Genomic DNA, 12,601 nt, shown 5'->3' with positions numbered 1-12,601 from the left:
GAAATTCATAACAACTATTCACAATAACGCGACAATGACTATTCTACTGGTGACACCTCCACAATAGCGGATACATACCGAAACATCGGTCATGTTCTGCTCTGGCCAGAACTTTCAAATTTCAGACAAACCTTCCGTACTTGAGATTTTGCCCATTTTAAATGAGGGTCAAGTTTTTGTAGATTATCAAAAACTACGAAAATGGAGACTTGACTAATATACCTACATCTGATAAAAGAGAATGACCCTAAAAGTAATATTTGTACATAACTAAGGGACACAACTGGGATAGAGATGTAAGGAACCAGTAGTACATAAAAAGTATTCAGAAAACACAATCCAACATAAATTTTCACTTCCTACCTTGATAGATTTCTGCTAACTTCTTCTGAGCCGCAAGCTCTTGGCGGTACATCTCGTCTAACTTAGACTCCGACTCTCTAGATCCGTTCAAAGCAGTAAGCAACTCTTCAATTCTTTTATTTTTTTCATCAATCTGCTTTTGGCACAATTCCCTCTCATCTTTGGTAACACGCAACTAGAAACGAAAAAGGCATAACACTTTTGAAAAACTCAAACTAATTTCACAAGTTGAAGCTAATAACAGAATTGTATGACATTTACAAGTTGAAGCTAATAACAGAATTGTATGACATTAACAAGTTGAAGCTAATAACAGAATTGTATGACATTTACGAGTTGAAGCTAATAACAGAATTGTATGACATTAACGAGTTGAAGCTAATAACAGAATTGTATGACATTTACGAGTTGAAGCTAATAACAGAATTGTATGACATTTACAAGTTGAAGCTAATAACAGAATTGTATGACATTTACAAGTTGAAGCTAATAATAGAATTGTATGACAAAGCAACTCAAGATATCTGAACATGAAGTAACAACAAAGTAATCATGACCTTACACAAAGCCATTATCAGACTTACCTCTTCAATATTACGATTGAGAGTTGCCTGAAGATTCAGAATGGTTGAGGAATGTTCTCTTCTTTGGTCCAGATTCTCTTCAGCGCGTTCTCTAATCTGCTGTTGCAGTACTTCCACTTGACGAGACAGCAGACTCTTTTCCTGTTCCAATCTTTTTTCTCTGGAAGATTAAAAGGGAGCTAATAAAGCAGTTGATTCAATCTTAAGTGATTAAATCATAAAAATAAAAAAACATTAAAAACAGGATACTCAAGATGCAACTCATTTGAAAAGAAGTACTGTTCAGTATAGGCAAGCCATCAAATTTCCTGATCCTCTGGTTAATAAATCCTGACAGTTTTATTTTCTTTTTTTTGTCATAATGAGATCAACTCTCATCAGCAAGTGATATGGTACATCTCACTATAACTTTGCTTCACCAATCATACATACCACATGTCTTAAAAAATAGTGTAGTGATAGAATGCCAAATTAAAATGAGAGAGAAAATTGGAAAAATTTCAGGCCAGCTGGAGAGCATTCAGAGCCCGTCTGTTCATTATGACTGTCAGAATCAGAATGGAGGCTCTGCGCGCTGTCTGACCCAACCATCAGTGGATTCTGATTACCGCTACTAAAAGACAAAGGTTTGTATTCGCATTTGAAAAATTATCTTTCAACTGCTCTTTTGATTAAAGAAATTTGTCAAGAAACAAAAAATAAAAAGATTTTGAAGTTTGAAGTTACCCTAAAGTAACAGTGTTTTAATGAGGCCAGGTTGTGCTCCTCAAGAGCTCTGGTTACATAGTCAACAAAAAGTGGAAAGATGAATAACATGCCAATTGTATAAAGCTAGAAACAGTACAATGAAATCATAAAACTTACTTGTATTGAGCTTTAAGCTCCTTACTGGCTGCTTCCTCAGCCTTCAGGATGGCATCAAACTTCGCACGTAAAGCCTGTGTTAGCTGTTCCTCCAACACATTTACCTGGAAATTAGTAATAATTGGAGAAAAAGTAACCTTTAACAATACTTTCCACAAACATAAATCTTAAAACAAAATTTTATAATGTGAAGGAGGTCTACACAACAAATTATCAAACAGTTCCAGAATGCATTTATAAAGAACACTGAGTACAACCTTAGCTTTTAACCCTTTTACCACCAGGGTATTTGGAAATTTCCAACCCTTAACCCCCAAGGGGTTATTTTTTTCCCAGCACATTTTGCAGTATATTTTTTTTAAATTGCTCTAACAGCCTTAATTTTTGTCATAGAGAGGTCAGGTTGGTCTCATTCTCTTGGAAAATGCCTGAATTTTCTCAAAAAATTATCAAAAGTATGAAAAAAAAAAAATTATAGCATTTTTTTGCAAGGACATACTGGTACGTCCATAGGGTAAAGGGATGGCTTTTGTGAAACGTACCAGTACGTCCTTTGGGGGTAAAAGGGTTAAACATCCAGAATTGATATGCAGTTTAGACAACACCTGTATTCTACACTGAATATTGTCAGACCTTGCCATTCATGGGTTTGATATTAGTGAATTTGATTATTTGCAGGAAAGCTATGGAATTTTGCAAATCAATATCTACGGGCATTTAACCCTTTTACCCCCAAAGGACGTACTGGTACGTTTCACAAAACTCATCCCTTTACCCCCATGGACGTACCGGTACGTCCTTGAAAAAAACTGCTATTTTTTTTGCATATTTTTGAAAAATTTTTGAGAAACCGGGCATTTTCCAAGAGAATGAGACCAATCTGACCTCTCTGTGACAAAAATTAAGGCTGTTAGAGCAATTTAAAAAAAATATACTGCAAAATGTGCTGGGAAAAAAATAAACCCCTGGGGGTTAAGGATTGGAAATTTCCAAATAGCCTGGGGGTAAAAGGGTTAATCCCGATTAAATAACGCCCAACACAGAACAGACTTTGATAGGAAAAAAGGCCATTGCAGTATTACACAAGGGGTTGAAAATTCACTTCTTCAACAACATAAAACTACCTCTCCAGTTATAAGACAGAATACGCTTTGTTGTATTTGGTCTTATATAATTGATTATTCTATGTCTTTTCAGTTAACCCTTTTACCCCCAGGCTATTTGGAAATCTCCAACCCTTAACCCCCAGGGGGTTATTTTTTTCAAGCACATTTTGCAGTATATTCTTTTTTAAATTGCTCTAACAGCCTTAATTTTCGTCATAGAGAGGTCAGGTTGGTCTCATTCTCTTGGAAAATGCCTGAAGTTTCTAAAGAAATTATCAAAAATATGCAAAAAAAAAAAAATTTAAATAGCAGTTTTTTTGCAAGGATGTACCGGTACGTCCATGGGGGTAAAGGGATGAGTTTTGTGAAACGTACCAGTACGTCCTTTGGGGGTAAAAGGGTTAAGGTACATTCACGCTTATATAAATATAAGGATATACAGTAAAACCACCATATTTGCTGATTCCCCAATGATTAAACTATGTGCTTTTGAACTATTGCTACCATTATAAATCAAATATATACTACAAATTCACTAACAGCTGTATATCACCACTCAGTAGACAGGCTGCTGTTAACCCTTTTACCCCCAAAGGACGTACTGGTACGTTTCACAAAACTCATCCCTTTACCCCCATGGACGTACCGGTACGTCCTTGCAAAAAAATGCTATTTATTTTTTTTAGCATATTTTTGATAATTTTTTGAGAAACTTCAGGCATTTTCCAAGAGAATGAGACCAACCTGACCTCTCTATGATGAAAATTAAGGCTGTTAGAGCAATTTAAAAAAAAATATACTGCAAATTGTGCTTGAAAAAAAAAAATAAACCCTGGGGGTTAAGGGTTGGAAATTTCCAAATAGCCTGGGGGTTAAAGGGTTAAGGCGCATTTCATGTAATGGGAATGTTAGCCAGAATGCTGAAAGGGTTCTCTCACTCTTTCATCTTCTCTATTTTCTGTTAGTCTATCTTTTAACCCTTTTACCCCCAGGCTATTTGGAAATTTCCAACCCTTAACCCCCAGGGGGTTATTTTTATCCCAGCACATTTTGCAGTATATTTTTTTTAATTGCTCTAACAGCCTTAATTTTTTTCATAGAGAGGTCAGGTTGGTCTCATTCTCTTGGAAAATGCCTGAATTTTCTCAAAAAATTATCAAAAATATGAAAAAAATAATTTTTATAGCATTTTTTTGCAAGGACGTACCAGATGGCTTTTGTGAAACGTACCAGTACATCCTTTGGGGGTGAAAGGGTTAATGCCACAGGCTATCATGTTTCTTTCATTCTTCCTTCTTTTTCAATATCCTTTACCTTTACATTTCAGTTATTCACACATTCACTGTTCAAATCATTATAAATTTTTTCCCATATACTTTTATTCCTTACTAATTCGTACAGGTCTTTATTAAAGATCACTCTCCTTCCTTAACTAAAATTTAGATGAGGTTTCATTTCTAATGTAATTTCATCACTGCTTGTCTTGCAAGTTAGATAGTATTGCGTCGAGGATTTAGCATATATGAGGTAACTATTTTCCCCCAAACAAAATATATCACCAGGTGCAATGGTTCCTACCTTTTTCTGAGTCAATATACATATTTCAAAATAATTCCCTATTATCCCTTTTGCTTCAGCTACAAGCCACATTGGTGGTTTTGGCTTTCTCTGTGAAGGCATGGGTACATTTACATCTTTTTCAAACCAATCAGCAAGTTTGTATACATCCAATTCCTATGGGACCTTCTCACAAAGAGCTCCCATGATGTTAAGTTGTTAATTTTGATATTACTAATATTACAAACAGCATCAAACGCTTCGTCATGACTATCAAAATAAATCCACGAGTCCCATTTTTCATCTCAGTCTCATCCTTGTTTCCTTTAACAATCCATAGCACTCAAATGCTCTAAATATATCAATATAGTTTGTCTCTCATTTCCTACATCCGTTCTCACCCTTACTACTTCGTTCCTAAGCCTATCTACTCGAGATACACCAGCCATACTCCTTAGACACTTCATCTCAAACACATTCAATTTCTGTCTCTCCATCACCTTCATTCCCCACAACTCAGATCCATACATCACAGCTGGTACAATCTCTTTCTCATACAAAACTCTCTTTACATTCATGCTCAACCCTCTATTTTTTACCACTCCCTTAACTGGCCCCCAACACTTTGCAACCTTCATTCACTCTCTGACGTACATTAGCTTCTACTCCACCATTTGCTGCAACAACAGACCCCAAGTATTTAAACTGATCCACCTCATGTAACTCTCCATTCATCATGACATTCAACCTCGCACCACCTTCCTTTCTCGTACATCTCATAACCTTACTCTTACCCACATTAACTCTCAACTTCCTTCTCTCACACCTCCTTCCAAATTCTGTCACTAATCGGCCAAGCTTCTCTTCCGCGTCCGCAACCAGTACAGTTATCATCCGCAAACAACAACTGATTTACCTCCCATTCATGGTCATTCTCGTCTACCAGCTTCAATCCTCGTCCAAGCACTCGAGCATTCACCTCTCTCACCACTCCATCAACATACAAGTTAAACAACCATGGCAAGATCATACATCCCTGTCTCAGCCGACTCTCACCGGAAACCAATCACTCACTTCATTTCCTATCCTAACACATGCTTTACTACCTTTGTAGACTTTTCACTGCTTGCAACAACCTTCCACCAACTCCATATAACCTCATAACATTCCACATTTCTTCCCTATCAACTCTATCATACACTTTCTCCAGAACCATAAACGCAACATACACCTCGATAGTTCTTATAGGAGATATTTATTTTAATGTTGTTAATATTCTATTTTTCCCAGTTTCCTTTCCACACTGGGCTATTTTCCCTGTTGGAGCCCCTGGGCTTATATCATCCAGCTTATCCAACTAGGGTTGTAGCTCAGCAAGTAATAACAATAACAATAATATTAATAATAATAATCTACTCACAGAAGGAAAGACTTTATTAGTCTGGCATCTACAAGTACTCCTAGAAATATCACAAATTTCAAGTAATTTGTATTTTTCCTAACAGTACTTACCACGAACTACTTTAATAGGAATATCTGGGATCTCCTCCCAACCGACCAGAATTTTGTGTAGTTTACCCCACTCCCGTTTTCTATGAGGGGTAACCTCTGGCGGAGTGATACGTGCCACGAGGCGACCGGGGTCAGAGAGCATGCTTGCTCAGGTTAGCTAGTCAGTAAGCGTATGTTTAAGTCCTCGAACTCCTGTAAGATACTCAGGGTAGGATGGGAGGGCCATAACCCGAAAGTAGTTCGAGGTAAGTACTGTTAGGAAAAATACAAATTACTTAAAATTTGTGATTTGTTCCAACACGGAGTACTTACCTCGAACTACTTTCTTAGGAGACTTATACTTTAGGAGGAGGGAGTGGCTTACAGTTCGGAATATTCGAGACTTCCTGGGGTACATGACCTAGATAGGAGGCTAGGTCTGGAATGACCAGGGAGAGGTAGGAGAGTAGGGGAAAGCACGCAAAAGTCTACCTTATGTACAACTCACCTTTATTTATAATCCAGACATGATGTGCCTCAACGTCCCACTCTCACATGGAAGGATGGGGGATAAAGGATGGGATATCGTGAAGAAGATAGAGGGTAGCAAGGAAGGGGGATAGTAAGGAGGAACCTGTGTCGCTTACGATTACTTCCCACGGGCGTCCCCCGGGGCCCAACCAACTAAACCTGTTGCATAGCAGAAATGACTGGTCCGATGGAGAAGGCATCCAGGGACTTTCTTGTACAGTCCTTGAGGTAATGGGCTGTAAAGGTGGACTGCCTAGCCCAAGTGCCCGCTCGTAAGATCTGCCCTACTGCCATGTTGGAGTCAAAAGCCAAGGACGTGCTAAGGCCCCTAATATCATGGGGTCTCGGAGTCCCAGGCACCGTGGAGCCCTCAATCTCATAAGACCTCTTTATCAACTGACGCAGCCAGATGGATATGGTGTTCTTAGAAACTGCCGTCTTGACCGGGCCTGTGGAAACAAACAAACTCTTCACGGCCGGTCTGAGTTTGGCCGTCCTACTGAGGTAATTCCTGATAGTCCTTAAGGGGGACAAGAGCAGGTCTTGCGGGTTGTCCGAACGCGGAATAGCTGGAATGGATAATTCTTCGAACCTAGGGTCCGCAATTGCAGGGTTCTGAGTTTTCGCTACGAACTCCGGCAAGAACTTGAACGTCATGTCCTTCCACCCTTTCGAGTGGGAGACTTCGAAGGACAGTCCGTGGAGCTCACTCCCTCGTTTCGCCGAGGCCAGAGCTAGCAAGAAGACGGCTTTCAGGGTGAGGTCCATGAAGTCCGGCGGAAGCGTGGCTGATGGCGCCGGGGGTAAGCGGATGACGGGTCGAGAGGCAAACCACCCTTCAATTTCTTCCTCCTGCCTCATGGGGGACCTGAAAGGCGTCCCAGGTGCCGTCCATACGATGGAGTCGGGGTCCGAAGAGCACGTGGGCCGCCTTTCTTTGTTCTGACCACCCCCGGAACCCGCTGAACCTGAAAAACACTGTTCGGGCGTGGGGACTGGGCACTGCTTCGCCCCGCCTCCCCCCCACACTGGGTCTTCACTTAACCCTTTTACCCCCAGGCTATTTGGAAATTTCAAACCCTTAACCCCCAGGGGGTTATTTTTTTCCCAGCACATTTTGCAGTATATTTTTTTTAAATTGCTCTAACAGCCTTAATTTTTGTCATAGAGAGGTCAGGTTGGTCTCATTCTCTTGGAAAATGCCTGAATTTTCTCAAAAAATTACAAAAATATGAAAAAAAAAATTCTATAGCATTTTTTTGCAAGGACGTACCGGTACGTCCATGAGGGTAAAGGGATGGCTTATGTGAAACGTACCAGTACGTCCTTTGGGGGTTAAAAGGGTTAAGACGGGTCCTGCAGGCACCAGGCCTTCGTCCACTACACAAACTTCCGCCACACTAGCAGACCTCCCCCTCGTCTGCATAGGCCCCTTATCCACAGATTCCCTGACATCAGACTCATGGGGAACGGCAATGGGCCGTTTCCCCGAAACGGACTTACCTCGTCCCCTACTCTGGGTAGGGGAAGGTGAAGGAGAACCTCTCTCCGACTGGGCCGAGGGCAACGTTAGGGGTAAAGAAAGGCCCGTCTTCTTCAGAGATCTCATGGAAGCCTTTTTTTATTCTTCTTCGCGAACAAGGTCCATTGTAGCTCCAGCCAAGACTCGCACTCAGGGCACGAGGAGGTCAAAAACACTTATTCCCCCGACACGAGGAGCACAAGGTGTGAGGGTTGACCTCAGGCCTCGAGAGCCATGCTCCACAAGATTTACCAGCTTGGGGCACGGGACAGCGATGCTGAGATTCCATGGTAAAAGACGAACACGCAAACGACACAAGAACACAAGGGAAAGGTGAGGAACACAACTGGAACAAGTGGTACACAAGAGAAAGGAACACAAGGGAACACGTGGGGCAGGGTAAGGAGAACACAAAAGAACACGTGGGACACAAGGTGATCGGACGGGATAAGTGAGAGAGAGCGGCGAGATGTAATCTACGCCGCGACCAGATGCTTACGGACGAGCTAACAAGCGCGACCCCACGCGCTGACCCTTAGGTGGCGGAGAGAGGGGGAACTATGCAAAATTCTTGGTCGGTGATTAAGGAGATCCCAGATCCTCCTAAGAAAGTAGTTCGAGGTAAGGACTCCGTGTTGGAACAAACCAGATTTGTGTTGGCTGAAGGGATGAATTCTCGAAATCTTAATGACACCTAGTCTGTAAAAAATAGCCTGCTGTCCGAGTGTCTTAATAAACAAATTCCGCTCCAGTTGATCCAGAGTGAAGAAACAGAGGACATGCGATCAAAAAAAAAAAAGACCCCATCTGAAACTGGTATTACCAGTCGTATAGGATGATTCTTCGATCCTTCCTTGTAGGCGGGGAAACTGAAATCTGGCGCAATGCCTCCCTATTCCAGTGTATAGGAAGTCCTCAGGTCTGACTGCTCGTATGATCGAGTTTCTTGTATCAATCCTGATTAAAGTTGTAGAACAAACTTGTTACCGGAGGAGAGGTCGAAGACTGGAGCCTTTCTACAAGAAAGTTGACCGTTGAAGTTTGGAGAGTAATGAAAAACATAATCATGCACTGATGCATAACGCTTGAGTCCGGATGTCTCTACAGATGTTCGGATTCGCATAAATTGTTGAGAGACCCGCCATCGCACTTCCAGAGGTTGATGGGTCTGTGATGGTGTACATGTCTTTGTGGCTGAGCTGCAAATATTCTGTCCCTGAGGTCAACCTTAAGTCACTCAGTAGGATTTGCAGGAGAAAAGCTCTTTGTTAAACTTGGATCACCTGTTCGCGAGCCAGAGTCCGCAAACGTCGATCCCCAATGGCCCCCTAGGAGTTTGGATAGAGGTCCTGTACGCTCTAGCATTAGGATTCACTAAGGGCCAAAGGAGTCCCGTTGGTTGGATGAGGCATGGTTGAAGCAGCAATGAATATTCCTAACTCAGGAGAGATATCGCAGTCCCCTAGAGGTAAATCTAACTCGGAGACGAGAAAGGTGTTATCCCCAAAGACCATTGGCCAAAATTTCAGACTTTGTATTCCCTTCGCTAACTGATCTTCCTCAGGTTGAGGGAGAGCATCGTTGTCAGTGAGCCGATAAACAAGACCAACGTCAAGCTATGGGTTGACCGTATCAGCCTTCCCAGAGAAGAACCGCGAGGAAGGAGGATCGAAGTTGCTTTGCACAAGTCATGAGGGAGCCTGGGCCAATGATGACATTATAACAAGGTGTAAGAGGAGAGGATTCCTCGAATCTATGTTTGCTAAATTTCATAAACGGAAGCATGAGCAGACTCTATTCCCTAGAAAATTTGGGGATGAAAAAGAATATTATTATTATTACTAGCCAAGCTACAACCCTAGTTGGATAAGCAAGATGCTATAAGCCCAAGGGCTCCAACAGGGAAAAATAGCCCAGTGAAGAAAGGAAATAAGGAAATAAATAAATGATGAGAATAAATTAATAATCTATCATTCTAAAACCAGTAATAGCCCAGCGGCATAGTAAGAAATATGAAACCAATTGTTCAAATTGTTCTAAAAGCACCAAAATTGGCACACATGTGGATTAATACATTCTGAACAATTTTGGATATGGAGGCATTCAAGATTCTCCCCGTAGCACATTTGGCGGCCATTTTTCAAAATGGCCGCTATTTACCGTTAGCGTCATTGAATATGTACCATAATTTGTCTTTTTGTGGATGCTAAAGGTGATAAGTGTGCTAGAGGTGATAAGTATTGTACAATTACACATACTTCTGTGCTTACCAAATAATTTGGCTACCATTTCACAAGAAAATGAATTTTACTTTGCAGCGGCAGCGTTGGTGGCAGTGACGGCGGCTGCAGTAATAGTATAGTGTTGATAGTCATGGTGCTTGTAGTAGTAACTTGTGGTAACATGGTGGTGTTTTGTGTCTTTGCAGGTGAGGCAGCAGCAGCACCACCTGACATCAGAGACGCGTTGTTCCAGACTGCAGCCATGGCAAAGAAGTTCCAACTGGTCGATACTTTTGAGCAACGTACTCCCACAACACCTCCTGAGACAAACTGGAAGCTGTGTCTTGTATGTCAAGAGGAGACAACAGAGTCACTTGTCTGCCCAGTACTGTCTAAACGCCGAGACCCTGGGAGTGGATACACGACAATGGCTGCAAACTTGGTCAAATTTGATGAACTCGGAGAACTGCCAAGAACTGTTCAGTTACAGAGACTAGATGAACGACAAGGTGTTGAGGCGACAATGGTTGCCCACCAGGCCAAGTGGCATAAAACATGTATGCTCAAATACAATAACACAATGCTACGAAGAGCAGAGAAGAGACGCATCGCAAGCAGCTCAGCATTTGATAGTACTGACAATGTCCAGGCCAAGCGCGCCAGAACACACTCTTCAGAAGCCACTACCAGCGGCACCTCCTGCTTTTTCTGTGGAAAGTCTGGCACAGAGACCCTACATGAAGTAACAACCTTCCAGGTGGACACACGCGTACGGAAGTGTGCAGCGCAAGTTGGGGACAATGAACTCATAGCCAGGCTCAGCATGGGTGATATGGTGGCTCTGGAGGCCAAGTACCATTCCAAGTGTTTGTTGGCTCTTTACTATCGTGCAAAGACCACTGTAGAAGCCGAGGAGAAAACTGACCATGAAGGTGTAATGTCAAGAATCGTACTGGCTGAACTGGTCCTGTATATCGAGGAAACCCACCTAGAAGAGGGCACCACCCCAGTCTTCAGACTCGCAGAACTTGTAAAGCTATACACAACAAGAATGGAACAGTTCGGGGTTGTTTTGTGCCAGAAAGTTAATAGCACAAGGCTGAAAGAGCGCCTGTTAGCCCAGATACCAGGCCTGAGATCCCACAGCAAAGGCCGAGATGTTTTACTAGCGTTTGATGAAGACATTGGTGAAGCGCTAGGCAAAGCCTGCGAGCAAGACTGTGACACTGAGGCAGTTCACCTTGCGCGTGCTGCACAGATAGTTCGTCGATATATGTTTGAAGACACTTACCAATTCCGTGGATCATTCCCGGGCGGCTGTCAGGAGGACTCTGTGCCAAACGTACTAGTTGCAATGGTAAATATGGTGCTGGATGGCCCCACCATCAAGAATCAAAGCCATTCCTCTTCAACACAAGCAGCTCTTTCCATTGCGCAGCTTCTCAAGTTCAACAGTGTCAAGCAAAGTCGGAAGCAGGGAGCAACCAAGACACAGGAGCCTCCAGCTGTCAGACACAGTACGTCTCAAGAAACTCCTCTTCCAACCTATGTTGGGCTGATGCTGTATGCTGAAACACGCAATAGAGGACTTGTGGACAAGCTCTTCTCTCTGGGCCTAAGCATCTCATATGACAGAGTCCTACGTCTTTCTGCCCAGATGGGAAACAGCGTGTGTCAGCTGTACCGCATAGAGGAAGTGGTCTGCCCGCCTACCCTGCGTAGCAATGTGTTCACAACTGCGGCTGTGGACAACATTGACCACAACCCAAGTGCCACCACAGCCAAGAATTCATTCCATGGAACAGGAATCTCGCTTTTTCAACACCCAACGTGTGCAGATGAGGGAGTGGATCGTAGCATTGCTCTCACTGGGCGTGATACTGGATCAAAGACGGTTGAGCCTCTACCAGAATATTACACGGATGTACGTCCTGTTGCTTCTTCTGTCAAAGGGCAAATGATCCCAGCTACTTCTGTGACCTCTCTTAGACGCCACAACTGTGAGCAGCACATAGAAGATGAGTATATGTGGCTGGAGAACACGAGAAGTGTTCTCAAAGATGATGTTGAGGCCTGTGAAAACACATCATGGGCTGCATACCATGCAAGGCACCAAGATCCAAAGCAACCAGTCATCACACCAACGTCCCTGCTTCCCTTGTTCCAGGAGAGTGCTCACACTGTGGCAATGATCAGACACTCTATTGATGTAGTCAGGAGTGCAGTTAAACATCTCAACCCAGGCCAAACTCCAGTTCTGACTTGCGACCAGCCACTATTCACTCTAGCAAAACAGATCCAGTGGAAGTGGCCAAACACATATGGAGAAGACCAACTGGTGGTGATGTTTGGGGGGTTGCA

General features: G+C 42.6%; 1 protein-coding gene across 5 annotated transcripts in view; it reads right to left on the bottom strand.

The window, feature by feature from the left end:
- Window positions 1–12,601, bottom strand: part of LOC137649226 (nucleoprotein TPR-like) — a 134,395-nt gene that overhangs the window by 108,738 nt on the left and 13,056 nt on the right. For all 5 annotated transcript variants that reach the window (XM_068382215.1, XM_068382236.1, XM_068382222.1 and 2 more), the window contains exons 4-6: window positions 1,812–1,915; window positions 948–1,107; window positions 364–538 (exon numbers count right to left, since the gene is read on the bottom strand). In XM_068382215.1, coding sequence (XP_068238316.1) covers window positions 364–538; window positions 948–1,107; window positions 1,812–1,915 — 439 coding nt within the window. The remainder of the gene's footprint in view (window positions 1–363; window positions 539–947; window positions 1,108–1,811; window positions 1,916–12,601) is intronic.

Source organism: Palaemon carinicauda, chromosome 1 (genome assembly GCF_036898095.1).
Source record: "Palaemon carinicauda isolate YSFRI2023 chromosome 1, ASM3689809v2, whole genome shotgun sequence".
Classification (NCBI taxonomy): Eukaryota; Metazoa; Arthropoda; class Malacostraca; order Decapoda; family Palaemonidae; genus Palaemon; species Palaemon carinicauda.
This window is presented reverse-complemented; position numbering and strand designations above follow the sequence as displayed.